This window comes from Amblyraja radiata, chromosome 21 (genome assembly GCF_010909765.2).
Source record: "Amblyraja radiata isolate CabotCenter1 chromosome 21, sAmbRad1.1.pri, whole genome shotgun sequence".
Lineage (NCBI taxonomy): Eukaryota > Metazoa > Chordata > Chondrichthyes > Rajiformes > Rajidae > Amblyraja > Amblyraja radiata.
In genome coordinates this window covers 7,658,012-7,684,676 of record NC_045976.1, presented here as the reverse complement: position 1 = coordinate 7,684,676, position 26,665 = coordinate 7,658,012, and the positions used below count along the sequence as shown (strand labels likewise).

At 48.8% G+C, this 26,665-nt stretch overlaps 1 protein-coding gene across 1 annotated transcript in view; it reads right to left on the bottom strand.

The window, feature by feature from the left end:
- lmntd1 (lamin tail domain containing 1) overlaps nt 1–21,338 on the bottom strand; it is a 102,774-nt gene extending 81,436 nt beyond the window's left edge. The window contains exons 1-2 of the mRNA XM_033039328.1: nt 21,220–21,338; nt 337–521 (exon numbers count right to left, since the gene is read on the bottom strand). Coding sequence (XP_032895219.1) covers nt 337–521; nt 21,220–21,336 — 302 coding nt within the window. The 5' untranslated portion in view covers nt 21,337–21,338. The remainder of the gene's footprint in view (nt 1–336; nt 522–21,219) is intronic.
- Between the last annotated feature and the right edge of the window lie 5,327 nt (nt 21,339–26,665).

Sequence of the window (26,665 nt, the reverse complement as noted above, 5' to 3'; positions counted from 1 at the left end):
GCCGTTGTGCCACCCGTGTACCATGGTCGGTGTGGGCGAGTTGGGCTGAAGGGTTTGTTTCCAAGCTGTATGGCTCTATGAGATGGAACTAGAATAGACGGGACATTGAAGGGCCGAATGGCCTCCTCCTGCACTTATTTTCTATGTTTCTATGACATGTTGGTCGGTGTGGGCAAGTTGGGCTGGAGATGCCTGTATCCATGCTGTATGGCTCTTAGACCCACCCCACAAGTGGAAAGAATAAAATGCTGACTTGGCCAAACGTGTTGGCTATGCCGGTGGTTGGCCCCCTTATCTGCAGACTGGAGTATGGACAAGTCAAGAGAAGCCATTAACCTTTCCCTGAAGTCCGCTATGATCTGTGAGTTTTTCAGGTTGTTGATCTCGATCTGCATCCTTTCCTTGCAGTTCTGGTTCAGCTGATCATGCAGACCCTGTATTTCCTTATTGTACAAAGTACGAGCCGAGACGATTTCCTCTTCCAACTCTTGAATCCGTTTCATATCATTTGAATTATCACCCTGGGCAGGAACAAAACAAAAATAACGTGCCTTTAGTTCAACCCGGCAGATCGAACAAGTTGATGTCACAAAGATTTTAGTTTAATGCGGAGATACAGCGCGGAGACAGGCCCTTCGTGTCCACAGAGTCCATGCCGACCAGCGATCCCCGCACATTAACACAATCCAACACACACACAAGGGACAATTCACATTTTTAAAATATACCAAGCCAATTAACCTACAAACCTGTACGTCTTTGTAGCGTGGGAGGACACCGAATGTCTCGGAGAAACCCACGCAGGTCACGGGGAGAACGTACAAACTCCGTACAGACAGCACCCGTAGTGAGGATCGAACCCGGGTCTCCGGCGCTGCATTCGCTGTAAGGCTGCAACTCCACCGCAGTGCCACCGTGACCGGGTGGTGTACATGGACTTCATGGTGGCGCACTAGGTAGAAACGCTGCCTCACAGCACCAGAGACCCGGGTTCAATCCCGACCTCGGCCGCTGTCTGTGTGGAGTTTGCACATTTTCTGCGTGGGTTTCCTCCGGTTGTTCCGGCTTCCTCCCACATCCCCAAAGACGTGTGGGTTTGAAGGCTAATCGGCCCTCTGTAAATTGTCCCTCGTGTGTTAGGGGGTGGATGAGAAAGTGGGGTTATGGGGAGAAGGCAGGAGAATAGGGTTGAGCAGGGGTGATAGATCAGCCATGTCTGAATGGTGAAGTAGACTTGATGGGCCGAATGGCCAGATTCTGCTCCGAGAACAAATGAACTTAGAGAGAATGGGCAGACAACATTTCTGATTTGGCCCAACCATTTCCTTCCACAGATACTGCCTGACCCGTTGAGTTCTTCCAGCACTTTGTTTTTTACTTATGATATTTCCAAACCATACTGTCTGGAATGCTGCAGTCTGGGATCCCGTCTAGACCTTCCTGTTGGAACGAAAGCATCTCTCACCATGCTCACAGCTCGCCCTGGTGTCCTGAGACTATCTTTCTGCCTCAGCTAATGTCATCATTAAAAGCCGATTAAATGCTCATTACCACTAATGTGAGACACTGCTGTTTTCCCATTCCCTGTGACATCACTTGGTGCGCGCTGTATCAATGGCCCTGTGGGAGAGAACTCCTGCATCCATATGGAACTCAACATCCACATATGGGAAACAAGGAACTGCAGATGCCGCACCAGAGAAGTATGGTGAAGGTTATTCCACTCTGTATCTCAAAAAACTAAAACTAAAAACACTGCCCAGTACATCATGGGTACTGTCCTCCCCACCGTTGAAGGGATCTATAGCAGGCGCTGCCTCAAAAAGGCAGCCAGCATCATCAGTGACCCACACCACCCTGCCAACACTCTCATTTCGACCCTACCATCCAGGAAGGCACAGGAGGCAGCAAACTGTGGCCTCCAGGATCAAGAGCAGCTTCTTCCCAACAACCAACATGCTCTTGGACACAACACTAACCTCAGCAACTATGAACCTCGATGGACACCTATGGTTGCACTAAAGACTTTGGGGGGGTGGGAGGGGTTTGCACTCATATTACAGTTATTAGACTTTAGAGGTTTGCCAGGTGAGGAGGGGGGTGTGGACCCCCAGCAGGACCAAAAACAAGACCTGTCAAAGGGCGGATGAGCTCCTAGTGAGCCAACGGCCATCCACACTTCAGGAGAAGTTGCGATCTGTTGTACACAGCATTGTAAGGAACAATGATAAAGCACACACATACCAACACCCTGTACTTCCAGCGGCAGAAGTCCGCAGGAACTGGAGGACAGAGATGTGTGGAGCGTCCTTCACCGTTCCGAAACCAGCACCACTGCATCGCTAATGTTTTCAATGACGGTGGATGGATGGATGGACTATCCTACGCACACAAGGGCCAATTTTTCAATTTACCAAAGCCAATTAACCTACAAACCTGTACATCTTTAGAGTGTGGGAGGAAACCGGAGCACCCGGAGAAAACCCATGGGATCACGGGGAGAACGTGCAAACTCCGTACAGCCAGAACCTGTAGTCAGGGTTGATCCCGAGTCTCTGGTGCTGTGAGGCAGCAACTCTACCGCTGCGCCACCGTGCCGCCCCACTTAGTTGAATTTTTTGAAAAATGATTATATATTATCTGTATGTTCTTTCATTTACCGGCCTGTTAAGCTGCTGCAAGTAAGAATTTCATCGTAGATACAAAACGCTGGAGAAACTCAGCGGGTCAGGCAGCATCTCTGGAGAAAAGTAATATGAATTTCATTGTGTAAGAAGGAACTGCAGATGCTGGTTTAAACTGAAAATGGACACAGAATGCTGGAGTAATTCAGCGGGACAGGCAGTATCTCTGGATAGAAGGAATCGGTGACATTTCAGGTCAAGACAGTCTGAAGGGTCTCAACCCAAAACGTCACCCAGTCCTTCCCTCCAGAGATGCTGCCTGGCCCGCTGAGCTACTCCAGCATTTTGTGTCTATCTTCGGTGAAATTCATTGTTCAGTGCTTGGTACGTATGATATTCAAACACTCTTGGCTCGAGCTTGGGGTGGGCAGGAGTCGTTACCTAGAAACATAGAAACATAGAAAATAGGTGCAGGCGGCCATTCGGCCCTTGAAGCCAGCTCCGCCATTCATTGTGATCATGGCTGATCGCCCCAAATCAATAACCCATGCCTGCCTTCTCCCCATATCCCTTGACTCCACTAGCCCCTAGAGCTCTATCTAACTCTCTCTTAAATCCATCCAGTGATTTGGCCTCCACTGCCCTCTGTGGCAGGGAATTCCACAAATTCACAACTCTCTGGGTGAAAAAGTTTTTTTCTCATCTGTCTTAAATGGCTTAAAACCCACAGTCGTTCTCAGGAGTCCCAATGCAGCTTTGTAGCCATAAAGTGCAAACTCAACCCATTGTCTCTGCCGTGCTGGGACCAGATGGGACTTTGTTTACACCAGCGAGATCAGGGCGAAAGATCGCACCAGGCAAATAAGCTCCATTTTCTGATTCGCAGGAGGGAGAAAGCGCAGGTCTCAGCACTTCACTGAGCAAAAACATTCCTGGACTCCCCACCACAATCTATCAACAGATTTATCTTAAGGAAAAACAGGAAATAAAAAACAATAGGTGGAAGTGCTCAGTACGAGGATGCATTCCGAGGTTAAAAAAAAAACGCCAGGGTAATGGCTTAAAAAGGCAAGAATGATGGTGTGGCCTTTTAGCTTACTCGCCGAAACTCGACTCGTTTTTTTCAAACTCAAATTTTTTTTTTTTGAGAAGTTGTGCAAGAAAACGGCAACATCCCAGTGGGAAAGCATGTTCATGTTACAGCAAAACTCATTACTCAAATGATCCCGTCTTAAGCCACTGCTCTCAAATATCGAGCATTTAATTCCACCCTTGTATTTCACTCAAGGGGTCTTACAAGACTAACATCTGCCACAAGCCTTTGAGACGGTCTTAAACAATTCCCAGACAGCCGCCCATTAATAATATCCCTGCCGCAGAGCTGGAGAGAGCAATTAAGCACAAATGGAATGAGTCAGAAGGAACTGCAGATGCTGGTTTACACCAAAGATAGAAACAAAGTGCTGGAGTAACTCAGCGGGTCAGGCAGCATCTCTGGAGAAAAGGAGTAGGTCACATCTTGTGTCGAGACCCTTCATCAGACTGAGTGTGGGGAGAGGGAAACGAGAGATATGGAGGGGTAAGGTGTGAAAACGATAGGTCAAAGCAGACGATGCTCAAGAAAATGTAGAATGGTTCACTGTTAGCTGAGGGGAGGGTGACAAGGAGGAATGCAATCAGTAAAATTAAATCAGAAGTCAAGTCATCATCATCTGAGTCTATAGCAAAGATGTGTAGGAAGGAAGTGCAGATGCTGGTTTGCACCGGATATAGGGGACACAAAATGGTGGAGTAACTCAGTAGGTCAGACAGCGTCTCTGGAGAAAAGGAATAGGTGATGTTCAGATCCAAAGATATTAATTGCTAATTTTCAAGATTCAAGATTCAATTTAATGGTCACATGTGCCAATTAAGGTACAGTGAACATTGAGTTACCATGCAGCCATACCAAGTGAAAAGAGCACATTGCACACATAAATAACATTTAACATAAACACCCACCACAGTGGAATCAAAATTCCTCACTGTGATGGAAGGCAATATTCAGTCAATCTTCCTCCTTTGTTCACCCGTGGTCGGCAGAATTAGGCCATTCGGCCCATCAAGGAGAGAGGGGGGGTCACTCGAGGTGCGAGCAGGTACAGAGCAAAGCGGAACCTGCACTGATGACTGAGGAAATCAGGGCCTCTTGTGCTGGCGACTCCAGTACATGCAATATCTGGCTTTCTCAATGGGGTTTCTGTAAAGTTTGACTTTGAGACGACTCGTTTCCAAATGAGCAAATCCCGAACCATATCCCAAGGACATTATTTAAAGGTTTCAAAACAAATGTGCTGGTTCGAGTTATCACTTGGAACACAGGTTTCCCATACAGCAGGCGAGCTGAGAGGTTTGGCTTTCTGTAAGAACATAGAACGTAGCCGTCTGAAGAAGGGTCCCGACCCAAAAAGTCACCCAGAGATGCTAATGCTGCCTGACCCGCTGAGTTACTCCAGCACTTTGTGTCTATCTTCGGTGTATACCAGGACCTGCAGTTCCCTTCTACACATAGAATGTAGAACACTGCCGCGCAGGAACAGGCCCTTCGGCCCACAATGTCCGTGCCGAACATGATATCAGATTCAGTTGATCTGATCCATTTCCCTCCATACCCTGCATATCCATGTGCCTATCTAAAAGCCTCTTAAATGCCACTATCATACCTGCCTCCACCACCACCCCCAGCAGCATATTCCAGCCACCTACCACGCTCTGTGCTGCACATCAACTTTAAACTTTACCCCTCTCTTCTTAAAGCTATGCCCTCTCGTCTTTGACGTTTCCACCCTGGGAAAAGGTTCTTCCTGTCTAACCTATCTATGCATCTCATAATTTTATACACTTCTATCAGGTCTCCCTTCAGCCTCCGACGTTCCAGAGAAAACAATCCAACATTGTCCAACCTCTGTTTAAACCAATTGCAGACACAAAATGCTGGAGTAACTCAGTGGGACGGGCAGCATCTTTGGAGAGAAGGAATGGGTGACGTTTCAGTACGAGCCCCTTCTCTAGACTTATAGCTTCTCTCCTTATAGCTAATATCTTCTAATCCAGGCATTATTCTGGTAAACCTCTTCTGCATCCTCTCTAAAGCCTCCAAATGCTTCCTGCAATGGAGTGACCAGAACCGCATACAATACTCCAAATGCAGCCTCACCAAAGCTGCAATGTGACTTCCTGCTTCTTGTGTCTGCTCATTTGTTGCATTCGTGGTAAACAAGATTTCCATTGTCCATCCTTGAAGGCTATTGAGAAAGTTCGAAAGATGGACATGGCAGGGGGGGGGGGGGGGGGGGGGGGGGGGCTGCCGACAACAGAGTGACGCAGTATGGGGGGGGGTTGGAGAGAACAAAGAGGGGCCTGACTTGTGGGGGTGGCTGGAGGGACAAGGAGGGACCATTGGAACGACATTGAATACTTTGTAACTTGGTCGGCGCCCTTTAGATGGCCACTCTTTGCATACTTTGCATATGGAATACAAAACAGAATTTCACTGTAACATGTCACATGTGATAATAAAGAATCATTCATTAATTTATTCATATTTAGTTTAGTTTGGATTAGAGGCGGAAATAATGGAAACAGGCCCTTTGGCCCACGGAGTAATCGCCCCGTACACTAGCACTAGCCTACATACACAGATGGAACAGGCTAGATGCAGGAAAAATTTCCCCATGTTGGGGGAGTCCAGAACCATGGGTCACAGTTTGAGAATAAGGGGTGGGCCATTTAGAACTGAGATGAGGAAAAAGTTTTCACCCAGAGAGTTGTGAATCTGTGGAATTCTCTGCCACAGAAGGCAGTGGAGGCCAATTCACTGGATGTTTTCAAGAGAGAGTTAGATATAACTCTTAGGACTAAGGGAATCAAGGGATAAGGGGAGACAGCAGGAACGGGATAGTGATTCTGGCTGATCAGCCATGATCATATTGAACGGTGGTGCTGGCTTGAAGGGTTGAATGGCCTACTCCTGCACCTATTCTCTATGTTTCTATTCCATTTTTAAAAGAGCATCAGACAGGATTAAGGGCTGTGGGGGACAGGCGAGGGAATGGAACTGACAAGACTGGTCCCCACATATCCCCATATCGCTGCACTGAATCACTCCATATTTGCTCCTCCATACCCTGCCCTGCACCATATTGCACCCCCCTAATCTACATACAGTATATCGTCTATACATATAATATCTATATATATATCCGCCACAACATCCACCCCCCCCCCCACCCCCAATATATACACAGTAATGTAACGGCACCTAGTGGTTAAGCTGTGCATGCAGAACCCTCGTCAGAAGTCAGGACTTTTAGAGTTAGTTTTCGCGGGGCTTTTAGAGTTAGTAAGTTTGTTCAGGGGCTAGTGCTCTCCGCAACAACAAGAGCATGAAAAAATGTTTTCTCTCCACTAATAGCCCTGTCCCACGGTGCGAGTTCATTCCAAGAGCTCTCCCGAGTTTAAAAAAAATCAAACTCGTGGTAAGCTCGGAGAATGAACGTAGCGGGTACGTCGGAGCTCGGGGACGTCTCTTAGCGGCTTGTAACGCTAACGCAGGTACTCGGGAAGACTCACTAACGGCAGGTAAGCACGGGAAGACTCGTGAAGATTTTTCAACACGTTGAAAAATGTCCAGGAGAGCCCCGAGTACCGACGAGCGGCCATTACCGTAAATCTCCGAGTTCGAATCAGGGCAAACTCGGGAGAACTCGTGGAATGAACTCGTACCGTGGGACAGGGGTTTAAGTGGTGTAGTTCAAGTAATGTTTTGTCAGTAAAACCATTTGCTCTACCCGCTTGGTCTCGCTACAGTGAACCATTATTCCAAACCTCTTTATAATGGATTTTGGTTACAGCGGACTATCTCTTAAAGAACATAGGGTGCTAATCACATTATGGAGGCTATTGGACTTGACCAGGCATCGGCCTTGACATGTAATCGCTCCGATCGACACTTCACTCGATTAAACAATGTAACAAACAGCCTTTAGTATTTTTAGCTTGCAGTAACAAAAATACATTTTTAGATGTTAAAAAGAACTTTGTGTCAGAAAGAACTGCGGATGCTGGTTTAAATCGAAGGTAGACACAAAATGCTGGAGTAACTCAGCGGGTGAGGCAGCATCTCTGGAGGGAAGGAATGGGCGACGTTTCGGGTCGAGACCTGTAACGTCCCCCATTCCCTCCCTCCAGAGATGCTGCCTCACCCACTGAGTTACTCTAGCATTTTGTGTCGTAAAAGAACTTTGCATTTGAAAGCAACCTGTTGTTTCACGGAGTGACCACTAGGTGGTTGGAGCAGATCCCACACTCTGTTATAGTGGACAATCGGCAATAACGGACTCCATTCTCCCCCCATGGTCCGTTATAACGAGGGTTTACTATATATCCTCCGCTCCCTGCCTCCATATCACACCCCCTAGATCTATAAATATCCTGCCCTCCATATCACCCGCTTATTTATATATATCCTCCCATCCTCCCCATATCACACGCCCTGCTCTGTAAATATCCACTCTCCTCCATATTATACCCTGGTCTAGAGATACCCTCCTCTCCACTCCATATTAAAGACGTGGATTAATTTCTAAATGGGGTGAGAATCCAGAAATCGGAGGTGCAAAGGGACTTGGGAGCGCTGGTGCAGGATTCCCAAAAAGTTAATCTGCAAGTCGAATCGGTAGTAAAGAACACAAACGCAATGCTAGCATTTATTTTCGAGACGGCTTGTACACAAAACAAGGATGTAATAAAGTCACTGGTCTGGCCGCATTTAGAATATTGAGAGTAATTTTGGACACCATATCTGAAGAAGGATGTGCTGGCTCTGGAGAGGGTCCAGAGGAGGTTTACAAGAATGATCCCAGGAATGAGTGAGTTAACATATGATGGGCGTTTGTCGGCACTGGGCCTGTACTCGCTGGAGTTTAGAAGGATGAGGGGAAGACCTCATTGAAACTTACCAAATAGTGAAAGGCCTGGATAGAGTGGATGTGGAGAGGATGTTTCCACTAGGAGAATCTAGGACCAGAGGCCACAGCCTCAGAATAAAAGGACATTAGAAAGGAGATGAGGAGGAATTTCTTTGGTCAGAGGGTGGTGAATCTGTAGAATTCATTGCCACAGAAGGCTGTAGAGGCAAAGTCAGAATGGTGAAAGGCTTGGATAGAGTGGATGTGGAGAGGATGTTTCCTAGTGGGAGAGTCTAGGACTAGAAGTCATAGCCTCAGAATTAAAGGACGTTCTTTTAGGAAGGAGATGAGGAGGAATTTGAGGGTTTTGAATCTGTGGAATTCTTTGCCACAGAAGGCTGTGGTGGCAAAGTTAGTAGATATTTTTAAGGCAGAGATAGATAGATTCTTGATTAATACTCGTGTCAGAGATTATGGGGGGAAGGCACGAGAATGGGGTTAGGAAGAAGAGAAACATCCGCCATGATTGAATAGCGGAGTAGACTTGATATAGCGGAGTAGACCGAATGGCCTAATTTTTCAACTCCTATCACTTATGATATTACCCCCTGATATATATATCCTCCCCTCTCCATATCACACCCTGATCAACATATATCCTCCTTGCCCCACCATGTCACACCCCACTGATCCATAGGGCTAATTGCTCCTTCAACTGTATCACCTTCTCCCCTTACTGTTCCTCCATCTTATCTTCCTCCTGTTTAGATTTTACACTTTAGAAATACAGCAGGGAAACAGGCCCTTCGGCCCACCAATTCCGTGTCAACAAGTGATCGCCCCTACACTAGCACCATCCTACACACGAGGGATCATTTACAATTTTACCAAAGCCAATTAGCCTACAAATCTGTGCGTCTTCAGAGTGCAGGAGGAAACCGGAGCACCCGGAGAAAATCCACGCAGGTCACGGGGAGAAGGTAGAAACTCCGTACAGACAGCACCCGTAGTCAGGATGGAACCCGGGTCCCTGGCGCTGTAGGGCAGCAACTCTACCGCTGCGCCCCCATGCCAGCCTACATCTCCTCCTCTTTCATTCGCATCCGCCTCTTCCTCCGGTCATTTCTCTCCTCAGAAGTTTTAAATTTAGGTTTATAATTGTCACCAATTACGTACAATTATTTTAAATGTGGAAGATCCTGGGCAGGGGAGAAGGGGACATGTGGTGATAGGATGAGACACAAGGAACTGCAGATGTTGGAATTTTGAACAAAACACAAAGTGATGGAGGAACTCAGTGGGTCAGGCAGTTACCTTTCACTACACACACACACACACACACACACACACACACACACACACACACACACACACACAGACACACACACAGACACACACACACACACTCACTCACACACACACACACATGCACAGATGCACAGACTAACACACACACACAAAACCTTGGAACTGCAGTTGCTGGAATCATTTGAGATGACTGTCTATTCATTTCATTACAATAATCTAACTATCAATTGATACAACTGCTCAAAATGACAAGTAACTGTTGCATTACTCTTAAAGCATAGTCTTATGGAAACTGAGGATGAGCATGTTCAGATCATGAAAGTTTCAGGATGACGACAATGATTGACACCACCTGTGACACCAATTCGTTACTGATGATTGATCTGACCTTGTGGTATGGGTGTAAGTGGCATCCACAACAACATCTGAAGTAATACAACATGGAGCAGGCAGGTGGGCACCATAGAGGTCAAGTAGGAGAAGGAAGAGGAGGAAGACGTGGTCAAAGGAATGGCAGGGGACAAGCACCCCTTTTGAGAGGTGGCCATGGGCCCCGTTTGAGAGGTGTGGGGGAACGGGGTCGAGGACAAGGACCAAGACAGCAACGGCAAAGAGTCTCCAATGAGATTAGAGCAATGGTTGTAGATCATGTCATCAATCATGGCATGACAATGATTGAGGCAGCGAGAATGATACAACCAAACCTTAGAAGATCAACCGTGGCCTCAATCATTAGAACTTTCCGCAATGAGAACCGGTAAGTCTTCAGCATGCACTACAGTAAACATTACAGTACTGTAGGCTACTCTTACTGTAATTGTCAAATGATTGTACACTGCATGCCAATGTGCAGCACAGAGTAGGTAATGTGACTATGAAAATGTGTTCTACAGTATGATGACATGTTCTTCCTGTCATATTCCCTACAGAATTGAGACTAGACCCAATAGTGGAGGCAGAGGCAGACTCCTCACTGAGGAACAGGAACGGGCTGGGGTCAACATGGTCCGGGCCAGAAATGACATTCGGCTTAGAGAAATCAGACAGAACATCCTGGACGATGAAGATCTCTTCAGGAATGTGGAAGCCATAAGTTTTCCATCCATTGCACGTGTTCTGAAAAGGCACCAGGTGTCCCTCAAACAGTTGTACCGTGTGCCTTTTGAAAGAAATGCAGACAGAGTGAAGCAACTGAGGATTGAGTATGTTCAGGTATGTTCAGTTTCATGATGCCTGTTTGTGAAAAATTCCCCATCATTGTACTGTAATCAATACTGTACAGTAATTCTCTTTCCAACATGTCTTTTTGTACATCATCACAAATTTGTTTTTGTGGATGAGGCAGGCTTCAACCTGGCCAAGACAAGGAGGAGAGGGCGAAATTTAATTGGCCAGCGGGCAACCATACAAGTACCTGCACGACGTGGGGCCAACATCAGTATGTGTGCGGCGATATCAGAAGATGGTGTGGTAGGGCGTAGATCTCTGATTGGCGCATACAATGCAGAGCTCCTTGTTGCATTTCTTGATGAGCTAACTCTAGTCTGTAGAGCTGTTGGTGTAATTTATGTCATTGTGTGGGACAACGTCAGGTTCCACCACGCTCATCTGGTGCAGGCATGGTTTCAGGCCCATCCACAGTTCCTCACTGTGTACTTGCCCCCATACTCACCTTTCCTTAACCCCATTGAGGAATTTTTCTCCACATGGAGGTGGAAAGTGTATGATCGGCATCCGCATCAACAAGTGACCCTTCTTCAGGCCATGGACAATGCCTGCGATGACATTACAGCAGACCAGTGTCAGGCCTGGATTCGCCATGCGCGAAGGTACTTTCCAAGATGTTTGGCAAATGAAAACATCTATGCGGATGTGGATGAGAACCTGTGGCCCAATCCACAAGACAGAGTTGATGGGGATGACGAGTGATTGTTGATCCTTTGTTTAGCTTTTTTTTCTTATTGTACAGTAGCCAGGTGAGGAACACGGCAGTTTGTTTTGCAGGACTTTTTTTTTGTTTTGTTACAGTAATTGTTGCTTTCATTCAACCTATGTTGTCATTTAGTTTGTATTCATCAATAAATTTCAGCTTTGTTCAATGATTCCACTGTGTCTGTGGTATTCTCTCTACTAATCCTTTTACAGTGACATTACGTGTAGCACAGAATGAAACATGTATCACATATTTTGTACTACAATATTTAATGGTTGTACGAACAACTAAACAGTGAAACTATGTGTATGTTGTGTGTGGGTGATCTAAAGAAATGTCCCTATGGTATTTTATGATAAATGAGTTGTTTGAACCAATGATTCTGTGAGTGCAAGCTTTCTTTAAAGATATGAATACACAATGCAATGTTTTGAACGTTGGACAGCCTGTGATACAAGTGGTGACCGTTTTGAGTTTTGTATCTAGAGTTGTGAAAAATGACATCAAGGTTCTGAAACTAGTGTCAAAGCGATTGACAAAAACTGTAAGCGAAACACAAGGTGCCGGAGGAACTCCTTTCACCACACACACACTTATACACACAAAAGTTCAAAACTTCACGAGTTAGAGGAGTAGAATTAGGCCATACGGTCCTTCGAGTCTACTCCACCATTCAATCATGGCTGCTCTGCCTCCTAATCCTATTTTCCTGCCTTCACCCCATAACCCTTGACACCCGTTCTAATCAAGAATTTGTCTATCTGCCTCAAAAATATCCACTGACTTGGCCTCCACAGCCCTCTGTGGCAATGAGTTCTACAGATTAATAACTACCCTCTGACTATAGAAGTTCCTCCTCACCTCCTTTCTAAAAGAGTGCCCTTTAATTCTGAGACTGTGACCTCTGGACACAGACTCTCCCACCAGTGGAAACATCCTCTCCACATCCACTCTATCCAGGCCTTTCATTAATCACTAGACCAAATACAGACCCATTGGGTCTACTCCCCAACCTAGCCACCCCCTTCCTGTAGCCCCCATGGGAGGCGTGGGGGGCAGAGATGCAGCGGGAGGGGGGCAGAGAGCGAGCGGGGGTCAGCGAGGGAGGGGGGTAGAGTTTGAGGGGTGGGGGCGGGAGCACATGGTCACAGGGGAGGGGTGGTCCTCGAACGCAATATTGCCTCTCTCCCGGCTGGCGGCTCCCGGCTGGCGGCTGCCCCCTACGCACTCATCCCACATCCGTAACCTTCATGGGAGGCCGGTTCCAGGCTCCAGGCAGGGCCCTAGTACGGGGGGGGGGGGGGGGGGGGGGGGCGTGGTGGGGGGGGGGGGGGGGGACGTCACTTACAGCGCGAGCAAGAAGACAGCGGGTTTTTGTCAACGTTTTTTCAGTTTTGTGAACATTTTCATTAATAACTGGAGAAAGAATGCATGAATTTTTCAGATAAGGTGATTTCGGACGCCAGGGGGAAAATCTGACCCTGGGTCGAGGCTGATCGAAACGTTCTGCGTCGTTTGGAGCTTGCCGACAACGGTCTCTACCCGAGACTGCGAGCTACTCGATGGTGAAATACACAGGCCGCGGTGGGAGCGTCGATTATTCTGTAAGTTTCAATGAGGCCCCCCCTCAACCTTCTAAACTCCAACGAGTACAGGCTCAGTGGGGTCAAACGCTCATCATATGCTAACCCACTCATTCCTGGAACCTTGTAAACCTCCTCTGGACCATCTCCAGAGCCAGCACATCCTTCCTCAGATATGGGGCCCAAATTTGCTCACAGTGCTCCAAATCCAGTGCCTAATAGAGCCTCAGCATTACATCCGTTTTTGTATTCGGATCATTGGATTTGCCATCCTTACTACCGATTCGACTTACAAATTAACATTTTGGGAGTCCTGCACCAGCACTCCCAAGTTCCTATGCACCTCTGAATTCTGGATTCTTTCTCCATTTAGAAAATAATCTACACCTTTATTCTAATTACCAAAATGCATTTCTCTGCACTTTGCTGCACAGAATTTCTCTGCCCACTCTCCTAACCTGTCCAAGTCCTTCTGCAGAGCCCTTGCTTCCTCCACACTGCCTGCCCCTGCACCTATTATAGCATAATCTGCAAACTTGGCCACAAAGCCTTCAATCCCCTTATCCAAATCATGAATATACAACGTGTAGAGAAGCGGTCCCAGCATCGACCCTTGCGGAACTCCGCTAGTCACTGGTGGCCAACCTGAAAAAGCGCCTTTTATTGCAACTCTTTGCCTTCTGCCATCCAGCCAACCCGCTATCCGCAAAACACGCAAACTTATATTTTGGATTACACAGATGCATAACCAATAGGTGCAGGAGTAGGCCAATCAACCCTTCGAGCCAGCAGCGCCATTCAATGTGATCATGACTGATCATCCACAATCCGTACCCTGTTCCTGCCTTCTCCCTGTATCCATTGATTCCGCTAGCCCTAAGAGCACTATCTAACTAACTCTCTTGGAATAGAAATGGAATGGAATGCTATTTATTGTCATTCAAACCTAAGTTTGAACGAAATTTCATTTCTACAGTTTTTTACATTACAAAAAAACCCAAGACACACACTTAACATAGTTTACATAAACATCCATCACAGTGAGTCTCCAACACCTCCTCACTGTGATGGAAGGCAACGTCTTTATCTCTTCCCTTTGTTCCTTCTCCCGTGGTCCAGCAGTCCAACTGCAGTGTCGAGGCGAACTGGGGCTCCGATGTTAAAGTCCTCGGCGGGCGATGGTAAGTCCTGAGGCCATTTAAGCCCCGCGGGGCGATGTTAGGCCCCGGCTCCATGTCCTTCAAACCCCGCGGTTACAGCGGGAGAAGTTGCCATTGTGGAGCTCGGAAAAGCGGTCTCCCACCAGGGACCTGCGAGCTCCCGATGTTCCCGTCCACCGGGCTTGGGGCCGGAGCCTCTGAACTCCAAAGTCGGGTTGCAACCGCGCGCCACCACAGCTCTTCCCGCTCCGAAGACGGCCAACTCCGCAATGTCAGTTCCGCAGGCTCCGTGACTGGAGCCCTCAGGTTAGTCCCCGGCCATAGGCCGCCGCCGGCTCCACGATGTTAGGCCCAACGACATCTGAGACCCGACTGGGAATAGTCGGGTCCCCACACAGGGAAGAGATTAAACGGTTTCTCCCACAGCCCCCCCACATATACACAGCTAAAAAAAATAAAATAAAAGCTAGCTCAAGACATACATTTAACAAGACAAAAATTTAAAAAAAAGACAGACGACTGTAGACGAGCCGCTGCCGTTAGGCGCCGCCATTTTTCAATGCATCCAGTGAATCGGCCTCCACTGCCTTCTGATGCAGAGAATTCCACAAATTCACAACTCTCTGGGTGATAAAGTTTTTCCTCATCACAGTTCTAAATGGCCGACCCCTTATTCTTAAACTGTGGCCCTTGGTTCTGGACTCCCCCAAGATCGGGAACATGTTTCCTGCATCTATAGCGTGTCCATTCCCTTAATAATTTTATACCCTTTCATCCTTCTAAATTCCAGTGAATACAAGCCTAGTCGTTCCATTCGTCAAGTTCAAGTTACATTTATTGTCACATACACCAATTGGTGCAGTGAAATTTGAGTTACCATACAGCCACACAAATAAAATAAAAATAACATAACACGTTAGAATTTAACATGAACATCCACACAGCGGAATCAACGTTCCCCACTGTGAGGGAAGGCAATAAAGTTCAGTCATCTTCCTCTTGTTCACCTGTGGTCGGGGCCTTTGAACCCTCCGCAGTCGGCGCTACAGACGGCCCGATGATCAAGCCTTCTCGCCGGGATGATCAGAGCACCGGCGTCGGAACGGAGGAACACTCTCAGCGGCTTGGAGTTTCCTAATCGGCCGCTTCCTACTGGAGACCGCGGTTCCTGAAGTCCACAGGCCGAGCTGGGTGGAGCTCCATCACTGGCGATCCCAGGCAAAGGCTCCCAGGCCTCCGCGATGTTAAAGTCGGCGCCGCCCGCAGCTGGAAGCTCCACAGACCACAGCTCCATGGTGTTCAACTCAGCAGGCCCAAAACTCTGGACCTCCAACATGGCGATTCCCGGTAAGGCATTGCCCGCTCCGCGATGGAATCCAGTGCTGCGCCGCTGCTAAAGCTCTGGCCGGTCTCCGGCAGGAAAGGTCGCGCCAATCCAGATGGTAGGCCGCAAGGGGGGTCGAAGATGCAGCTTAGAGAAAAGACGCATCTACAACCAGGTAGTGACTGAGAAAACTGTTTCCCTTCTTCCCTCCCCCCCCCCCCCCACATAAAACAGACTAAAAGACCTCCAAAAACATACTTTTTGATAGACTAAAAATAACAAAAAGCTTGAAAGGACAGACAGCTGCTGGCGAGGCTGCCACACTTGATGGCGCCACCACTTGACATTCTTCATCATACGACAGTCCCGCCATCCCAGGAATTAACCTTGTGAACCTACGCTGCGCTCCCTCAACAGCAAGCATGTCCTTCCTCAAATTTGGAGACCAAAACTGCACACAATACTCTAGGTGTGGTCTCACCAGGGCCCTGTACAACTGCAGAAGGACCTCTTTGCTCCTATACTCAAATCCTCTCGTTATGATGGCCAACATGCCATTAGTTTTCTTCACTTGCTGCTGTACCTGCATGCTTACTTTCAATGACTGGTGTACAAGGACACCCAGGTCTTGTTGCACCTCCCCTTCTCCTAATCTGACACCATTCAGATAATAATCTGCCTTCTTGTTCTTGCCACCAAAGTGGATAACCTCACATTTATCCACATTATACTGCATCCGCCATGCATCTGCCCACTCACCCAACCTGTCCAAGTCACCATGCATCCTCATAGCATCCTCTTCACAGTTTACACTGCCACCCAGCTTTGTGTCATCTGCAAATTTGCTAGTTACTTTGAATCCCTTCATCTAAATCATTAATATATATTGTAAATAGCTGCGGTCCTAACACTGAGCCTTGCGGTACCCCACTAATCACTGCCTGCCGTTCTGAAAGGGACCTTCTCTTTGTTTCCTGAGTGCCACCCAATTTTTTATCCATGTCAAGACCCTACCCCCAATACCACGTGCTCTAATTTTGCCCACTAATCTCCTGTGTGGGACCTTGTCAAAGGCTTGCATTTGACAGTCTTCCATGAATGAAAACATCTGAACAGGGATCCCAACCCACACCATCATCTGTTCACCCCCACCACAGGTGCTGCCTGACCCACTGAGTTCCTCCAGCACTTTGTGTTTGTCCCAAGATGCCAGCGTCTGCAGTTCCTTGTGTCAACATCTATCCCATCATGTTCCCTTTCTTGCCCTGCCAATGTTTCAACAAAATACCACCCGTTCCATTAAACTCCAAGGTTTATAAACATTGTGTATGAAGGGGTTTATAAATTCCTATAAACAGCCGAGCGGGTGAAAAAACATTTTGTTGGGCGGCCACGGTGGAGCAGCGGTAGAGTTGCTGCCTTACCGAGCTTGCAGCGCCGGAGACCCGGGTACGATCCCGACCACGGGTGCTTGTCTGTACGTTCTCCCTGTAACCTGCGTGAGTTTTCTCAAAGATCCTCGGTCTCCTCCCACACTCCAAAGATGTGCAGGTTTGTAGGTTAATTGGCTTGGTATAAATGTGAAAATTATCCCCAGTGGGTGTAGGATAGTGTTAATGTGCGGGGATCGCTGGTCGGCACGGACCCGGTGGGCCGAAGGGCCTGTTTCCGCGCTGTATCTCTAAACTAAACTAAACTAAAATACAGACCTGACTCGTTTAGTCTCTGTTGAAAGGAAAAGACTCTCATCTCAGAAACTGACCTAGTTCGGGCAAATATTTACATTGCATAGAGTCATAGAATCTGCGTGGAAACAGGCCCTTCGGCCTAACTTGCCCAAACTGGCCAACATGTCCAGTCCACACTAGTCCCACCTGCCTGCGTTTGGCCCATACCCCTCTAAACCTGTCCTATCCATGTACCTGTCTCAATGTTTCTTAAGCGTTGTGATAGTCCCAGCCTCAACTACCTCCACCTGCAGCTCGTTCCAATCACCCACCACCCTTTGTGTGGAAAATGTTACCCCTCAGATTCCCATTAAATCTTTCCCCCATCACCTAAACCTACATCCTCTGGTTCTCGATTCCCCTACTCTGGGCAAAACACTCTGCATCTACCCGATCAATTCCACTCATGATTTTGTACACCTCTTTCAGATCATCCCCTCATCCTCCTGCGCTCCAAGCAATAAGACCCTAGCCTGCTCAACCTCTCCCTATAGGCCCTCACGTCCTAGCAACATCCGAGGAAATTTTCTCTCAACCCTGAAGAAGAAAGGTCTCGACCCGAAACATCGCCTATTCCTTCGCTCCATAGATGCTGCCTCACCCGCTGAGTTTCTCCAGCTTTTTTGTCTTACTTCAGAACTAACAATGTTCTTTCGAAGTGCGGTTGTCAGGTTGGAATAGATAAGTGCAAAAGCAAGCTCCCAAATGTTGGTTGGAGGATAAATGCTGGTCAGGATTCCAAAGGGAATTCCTCTGCTCTCCTTTGAAATGGCGTCATGAGGTAATTGGCATGGATTGGAGAGCGGGCATTGGGCCCACACCTCATCTAATGTACGTGGACAACCATGCAGCGTTCCCTCAGCACTGCGATGGAGTGCCTCGCCCGGTCCATGGATCTGGACCCACTAATTGGGGCGGCACAGTGGCGTAGTGGTAGAGTTACCACCTTACACAGCCAGGGACCCGGGTTCGATCCTGACCACGGGTGCTTGTCTGTACAGAGTTTGTACGTTCTCCCTGTGACCTGCCTGGGTTCCTCCGGGTTCTTTGGATTCCTCCCACACTCCAAAGCCGTACAGGTTTGTACGTTAATTGGCTTGATAAAAATGTAAAATTGTCCCTGGTGTGTGTCGGGTGGTGTTAGTGTGCAGGGATCACCAGTCGGAGTGGGCTCGGTGGGCCGAAGGGCCTGTAACCGCGTTGTATCTCTAAACTAAACCAACCTTGAGTCAAATATTATCAACAAAGTTATAGTTAAGGGTTAACACATAATATTCATGTATTCAGGTATGTTTTATAACCACTCCCTGGAATTTAACGGGCAAGGTGATTTTAATCATTTTAAATATTCAGGGAACTAATGGAGTGTATATCAAGAAGGCCTTCTCTCACCTCCAGTTCCTCCCCCCCATCCTTGAGTCTGAAGGAGGGTCCCAACCCAAAATGTCACCCATTCCTTTTCTCCAGAGATGCTGTCCGACCCACTGAGTTACTCCAGCATTTTGAACCTAACTTCTGTGTAAACCAGCATCTGCAGTTCCTTCCTAACCCAGATATCAAGGTACAGGATCCTTTGGACCAGGGGGCAGACATTTCAAGGTGGAATTCAGCAATGCTTCTAGTTGCAAACACTGGTAAAAATTTGGCACTCTCCCTCACGACAGAAATGGATACCAGGTCAACGATAAATGTTCAGTCCAAGGGCGATGTTATCACCTAAGGTATTAACTAGGATAAGGACACAAGGCCGATATGTTGAACCAAGACTGTAGATCAAGCAGGATCTCAACTATTGAACAACACTTGTGGAACATGGATAGGAAAGGTTTGGAAGGATATGGACCAAACATATGCAGGTGGGACTAGCTTAGATGGGGCATGTTGGTTAGCATGGACGGGTTGGGCTGAAGGGCCTGTTTCTGTGCCGTATGACAACTCCTTGACCATTAATCTGTGGATTGAAGGTCTGATTGGTCTTCTCCTAATCCAATATTCCTATCTTATTCTGGTGAAAGGCTGATTTTTCGACTGAAAGATACAGCATGGAAACAGGCCCTTCGACCCACAAAATTCGCACTGGCATTCGATCGCCTGTTCACGCTAGTTCCGTTATCCTACTTTTTGCATCCGCTCTTAGAGGAAGTTTCACAGGCCAATTAACCTGGAAACCCGCACGTCTTTGGGATGTGGGAGGAAACCGGAGCAATCGGGTGGAAACCCACGCGATCACAGGGAGAACGTGCAAACTCCACATAGAGGAGCACCCGAGGTCAGGATCAAATAGAGGTCTCTTGATCTGAAAGGACTGAGGCGATTCACTTGACGTCTACGATTCTGCGGCTGCTTTTGCTACTGCAGTCCACGCCGATCACATCTTTACAGCTGATTAAAAGGTTTTGCATTTATATGGAGGTTTTCACAACCCGAGGACCCGCCTGGCAATTCAACCTCGCCTGATGAAGACCGGGGATCGAGGACCTGCGTCACAGACCGGGAACCCACATGGGAGGCCCGGTACTCCCGCCCAGAGTAGAAGGAGTGGGACGGAGGGTTGGTGAGCAAACCGGCTGCGGGAGGGAGTGCATGGTCTCGATGGGGGAGTGGGCCACTGGAGGCCCTGCAACAGCCTGGGGCTCGGCTGGACCGGGCGCCGCTCCAAGGGGTCGAGCACGTGGACCGCCCACGGCCTACAGCGGTGGAGGTCACCACGGCTACGCTTGACCTGGCCGGTCTTGCAACGCCGCCATGACAACAGACCTTCATGGTCAGAGCAAGATCCCTGCACTTACAACAACTGGGACTAAACTGGCGACTCTGTCCACTGTCTCAGTGTACAACTGCGAAACACTTGTTATGTATCTGAGATAGACAATAGACAACAGGTGCAGGAGTAGGCCATTCAGCCCTTTGAGCCAGCACCGCCATTCAATGTGATCATGGCTGATCATCCCCAATCAGTACCCCGTTCCTGCCTTCTCCCATTATCCCCTGACTCCGCTACCTTTAAGAGCCCTATCTAGCTCTCTCTTGAAAGCATCCAGAGTACCGGCCTCCACTGCCCTCTGAGGCAGAGAATTCCACAGACTCACAACTCTGTGTGAAAAAGTATTTCCTCATCTCCGTTCTAAATGGCTTACCCCTTATTCTTAAACTGTGGCCCCTGGTTCTGGACTCCCCCAACATCGGGAACATGTTTCCTGCCTCTAGCGGTGTGTCCAAACCCTTAATAATGTTATATGTTTCAATAAGATTCCCTCTCATCCTTCTAAACTCCAGAGTGTACAAGCCCTGCCGCTCCATTCTCTCAGCATATGACAGTCCCGCCATCCCGGGAATTAACCTGGTGAACCTGTTGCACTCCCTCAATAGCAAGAATGTCCTTCCTCAAATTTGGAGACCAAATTGGAGATGCTGATCTAAGATGTATCTAAGTGCTTATGTATAGATCCTTGTACTGTACTGTGTACAAAAATGAATTTCACTGTACCCCGGTCCACGTGACAAATAAAGTATCATACCATATGATTTTTAAAAAACTCAGAGCTTCAAAAACAGGAAGAACAGGCAGAAGAAAACTTTAGTAATTCTGAGGTAAACTTGGCAATACCTTACCATTTCGAGCTGGTCTGTCAAGCATTTCATATTTTGTACATAGTGACAGAACCTCTCATTTAACTCCTGCAACTGTGATTTCTCATTAAATCGATCATTTGATCCACACTCCGCCATCTTGGTATCTGCGGAAACATGGTATTCAGTTTATTGAAACTATACTGCGAATATACCGGATCAACTTCTGGCTTTTTTGTATAAACCTCGTACAGGTGTAAGCTGCATGGCCCAGGCACAGCTGGCACAGACACAGTGGGTGGCAGCAATGTGATGTTCTGGGTTGCTGGTGGGGGTGGTGGTATCTGTGTGGGACTGTGGTCTGGTGGTCTCTCTGTGGGCTGGTGGTCTCCCTCTCTGGGTGGGTGGTCTTCCTCTCTCTCTCTCTGGGCTGGTGGTCTCTCACTGTGTGGGCTGGTGGTCTCCCCTATCTGTGGGCTGGTGGTCTCTCACTGTGTGGACTGGTGGTCTCCCCTATCTGTGGGCTGGTGGTCTCTCTCTCTCTCTCTCTACGGGTGGGTGGTCTTTCAATGGCAGTGCTGTCTCTCAATGGGAGTGTGGCCTCTCCCTTCCTATGGGTTGATAGTGTCTCCCTCTCTCCACCCTGGTTGGACTCTGTGGGACGGTGGTGGTGGTGGTGGTCTCTGGGTGAGCTGGTGGGGTCTGTGAGAGAGTGGGCTCTGTGTATGGGCTGGCGATGACTCTATGGGGGCCTGGGCTGGTTTCTCTGTGTGTTGCTGGTCACCCAGTAGCCGCAGCCACACCGCGTTCCCGGAGAACAGGTGTAAGGTTCAAACCTGGCACAACGCGAGGTGCTCGAGTTCAAAGTCACCGTGACCTTGTCATCCTGACCTTGGCCAAGGATGGCTGTGATTTATGTACCAGGGCGATCTCTGTGACCCCTGGACAGATCCCCTCCCTCACTACCCTCCCTCCACCTTCTTTACCCCTCATTACTACACCTACACCCCTCCATCCATCCTCCCACACACACCCTCACCCACTACCTCCCTTCCTCTATCCCACCCTGTACCTCCCTCCCTCCATCCACCCTCCATGCCTCACTCTCCTCCCTAACCCTCCCTCCTTCCCTACCTCCTTTCCCCCACTCTCCTCCTCCCTCTCCCTATCTCCTTCCCTCACTCACTACCTCTCCCTCACACTCTCTATATCCCTCCCTCCTTCATTACCCCCCTCTCCCCTCTCTCTCACTCATTCTCCCCCGGGGCGCCGCGGGCAGCCCAGCCCAGCCCAGCCAGCCCTGTCCAGCCAGCCCTGTCCAGCCCAGTCCAGCCCAGTCCAGCCCAGCCCAGCCCAGCCCAGCCCAGCCCTCGGGGGCTGAGGGTCCCGGGATGGGGAGGGGAGCCGGCCCCTACCCGCTGTCCCGCCGCCCCAGGCACCGTCCCAGGTCCCGGCCCGTCCCGGGCACCGCGGCACCTTCTGTTGTCCCGTCTCCAAGGAGCTGCCGCTGAGGGAGGGAAGGGAGGAAGGAGGAAGAGAAATTGGAGAGAGGGAGGGAGGGAGCGAGGGAGGAGAAGAGCGAGTGGGAGAGGAATGAGGGGGTGGAGGAAGGGAGGAGAGAGGAGGCAGAGGGAGGAAGGGGGAGAGGGAGAGGGACATAGAGGGGAGAGAAGGAAGAAGGGGAAGACGAGAGGAGGTGGTGGGGGAGAGGGTGAGGGGGGGGGGAGGTGGGGAAGAGAGGGGGAGAGTAGATGGGAGGGGATAGGGGAGGTAAGGATGGGAGAGGAGGGAGGAGTGAGAGGTGGATGCGTGTGGAGAAGAGAGAGGAGAGGATGTGAGGACCGAGGGGAGAGACTGAGGGAGGGAGGGAGGAGGGAGGGAGGAGGGAGGGAGAGGGGAGGCAGTGTGGGAGGCAAGGGTGAGGAGGGGTGGGATAGGACGTGCGGAGTGGCAAGGGAGGGAAGGAATATGGTGGGGTAGGGGATAGTGAGCGTAGGGGTGAGGTAGAGAAAGAGGGGGATGGGAGGGGGTTGGAGAGAGGGATGGGGGAAAGGAGAGGAGGTAAGGAGTAGAGGTAGAGAACATAAGGGCGAATAGGAGAGGGGATGGGGAGCGAGGGTATAGGGAGCGGTAGAGAAAGTGAAGAGGGATAGGAGAGAGTGGGAGAGAAGGAATGGGGAGAGAGGGGGGGGGAGGGGGCAGACTGACCTCCCACACTAGTTCCAATTGCCTGAGGGGTTTGGAGAGGAAATCTCTGGATTTTATTTCCCCCTGTGTCTGCATTTTCAACTTTCCCGGCAAAGAAGTGGATCAGGTCGAGAGTATTTGGTGTGCGATGGATGCTGCACAGCGGTGTGGTACAGACAGGCCTGTAACGCTTTATATTTAATGCTGTGCTCACCCTCAGAATGAGGGCTGCTTACAGCTTTGACTGTACACAAATACAATTTGTAGTAAGAAGGAACTGCAGATGCTGGTTTAAACCGAAGATAGACACAAAAGCCTGGAGTAACTCAGCGGGACAGGCAGCTTCCCTGGAGAGAAGGAATGGGTGACGTTTTGGGTCGGGTTGGGTCTGAAGGAGGGTCTCGACCCTAAACGTCACCCATTCCTTCTCTCCAGAGATGCTGCCTGTCCCGCTGAGTTACTCCAGCTTTTTGTGTCTCTCTACAATTTGTAGTGATATTAATATATTAATCCATCTCCAAATGGATTTTACCAACTACCATTCCAACTTGCTTGTGTGGGAAGGAACTGCAGATGCCGGTTTAAACCGAAGATAGACACAAAAAGCTGGAGTAACTCAGACCCTACATCTGAGGAAGGGTCTCGACCCGAAACGTCACCCATTCCTTCCCTCCAGAGATGTTGCCTGTCCCGCTGAGTTACTCCAGATTTTTGTGTCTATCTTCGATTCCAACTTGCTTTACGTCCTTCACTGAAACCCCAAAACACACCCTTCCCCACCAACCTTTGCTTGAGTTGAGATATGTTCTTGAATCAGCGATAGTATAAATTGGGATATATGGCAAGAAATATCGTTCTCGATGGTTCGGGATGCAAGGCGCCAACTTGGAAGAGTACCAACACCAAGTGGTCCCTTACGGATCCAAGGCCTAGGAGAGGAAATAAGCATTTAGTTACAGTAACATGCAGATGTAGAGGACCATCTATATCAGCATGGGAGGCATGGTTAGACTAGTAGTGTACAAAATCATGAGAGGAATAGATCGGGTTGATGCCCAGGCTAGGGGTATCTAGAGCCAGAGGACATACAGTAGGTTTAAGGAGTGGGGGGAAAGATTTAATAGGAACACGAGGGGTAACATTTTCACGCAGAGGGTGTATGGAACGAGCTGCCAGAGGAGGTAGTTGAGGCAGGGACTATTGAAACCTTTAAGAAACATTTAGACAGGGACATGGATAGGACAGGTTTAGAGGGATATGGGCCAAACGCAAGCAGGTGGGACTAGTATAGATGGAGCATGTTGGCCAGTGTGGGCAGGTTGAGCCGAAGGGCCTGTTTCCACACTGTAACACTCTTTGAATCTAGTGACACGAGACTGCAGATGCTGGACTCATGAGCACAACACAAAGTGCTGGAGGAACTCAGCGGGTCTGGCAGCATCTGTGGAGGGCATTGACAGGTGACATTTCAGCTTCTTCAGACTGTTTAAAGGGTCCCCTACTCAAAACGCCATTATTTATTCCTCCTGCACTGTGTGTTATGGCTGGCCCAGTAACTTTCTCCTAAACCAGTCCTCCAGGGTGCAAAAACAGCGCATTGGGTATATCCCCAACAACTCTCATCAACTTCTACAGATGCGCCGTAAAAAGCATTGCATCGGGATGCATCACAGCACGGTTTGGGAACAGCTCCATCCAAGCCCGCAAGAGAGTTGTGGACGCAGCCCAGACCATCACACAAACCAACCTCCCTTCTATTGACTCCATCTACACCTCACGCTGCCTCGGCAAGGCCAGCAGCAGCATAATCAAGGACGAGTCTCATCCTGGCCACTCCCTCTTCCCCCCTCTCCCATCAGGCAAGGGGTACAGAAGTGTGAAAACGCACACCTCCAGATTCAGGGACAGTTTCTTCCCAGCTGTTATCAGGCAACTGAATCATCCTACCAACAACTAGAGAGTGGTCCTGAACTACTATCTACCTCATTGGAGACCCTCGGACTATCTTTAATCGGATTTTACTGTATTTATCTTGCACTAAACGTTATTCCCTTAATCATGTATCTGTACCCTGTGAATGGCTCGATTGTAATCATGTATTGTCTTTCCACTGACTGGTTAGCACGCAACAAAAGCTTTTCACTGTACCTCGGTGCATGTGACAATAAACTAAACTAAACTATATTGACGACTTCTGCTTTTCCAATTTATTCCCCTGGCTCTTTAAGCATCTATCTTCCTTAAATTTTCAATGCAAGAACGAGTAGATGTCTAGGATATCCATGTCCTTGCTAATTTATGGTGAAACTGGTTGTATATGAGGGACGTGAAGTTAATGCTGTCGATGCCCTTAAGGGTGAGTGGGGCAAAATTTAAAGGAAATGTGCAGAGCAACCTTTTTGTTACACATGAAGGGCAGTGAGTGTCTGGAACACACTGCCGGGGTTGGATGTTGAGGTAGATATGATTGTGGTATTTAGGAGGCTTGTGGATCATCTTCATCTTCATCATCGGTGGTCACTCGAAACGAGTGTGACTGTCCTCTTTTAGGAGGGCGCCTGTGCGTGACTTTGTCTAACGTGGGGAGACTGGTGCACAGACAGACACCACATGGTCCTTGACAGATCTGGGTCAGGATCCAGTGGCATGGAGTCCAAGACGACCGGAGACCCTTTTCTGCTGCAGCCTTCATCCGCCATCCCAGCCGTTGTGACGCTCCACTAAGGTCAGCCATCGTCCCCCGCCTGTTCCACCGTTGAGGTCTTGGTTGGATTGCTCTTTGTCAGAGATCTCCCCCTCGACCTCACCGCCATGGGTGGCCCTACCAGGAGCATAGCTCCAGACGGCATCGCTCTCAGGATCTCAGGTCCACACAAGCTTCTCCACCACAACAAGGTGACAATCCACGGAGATATGCAGGGAATGGACAGATATGGATGTGTAGGAAGGAACTGCAGATGCTGGTTTAAACCACAAAAAACGGGAGTTGCTCAGTGGGTCAGACAGCATCTCTGGAGAAAAGAAAGAGGTGAAGTTGCTGAAGAAGAGTCTTGACCTGAAACGTCACTTATTCTTTTCTCCAGACATGCTGTCTGACCCAAAGATCCTATAGCGGAGCAAGATAGACCACTCCTGCTAAATGCAATGGGCTGACGGAACGGAACGGAACGGAACGTGGGCCTTTTTTTCATCCATTTACGTAACCGGACTCGATCCGACTCGCAGTGTAATCAACGTTGCGGGGGAACAGTTTGTGTTAATAAATTTAAATTCTGAAAATGAGGAGAAGATTTTTCCCAAA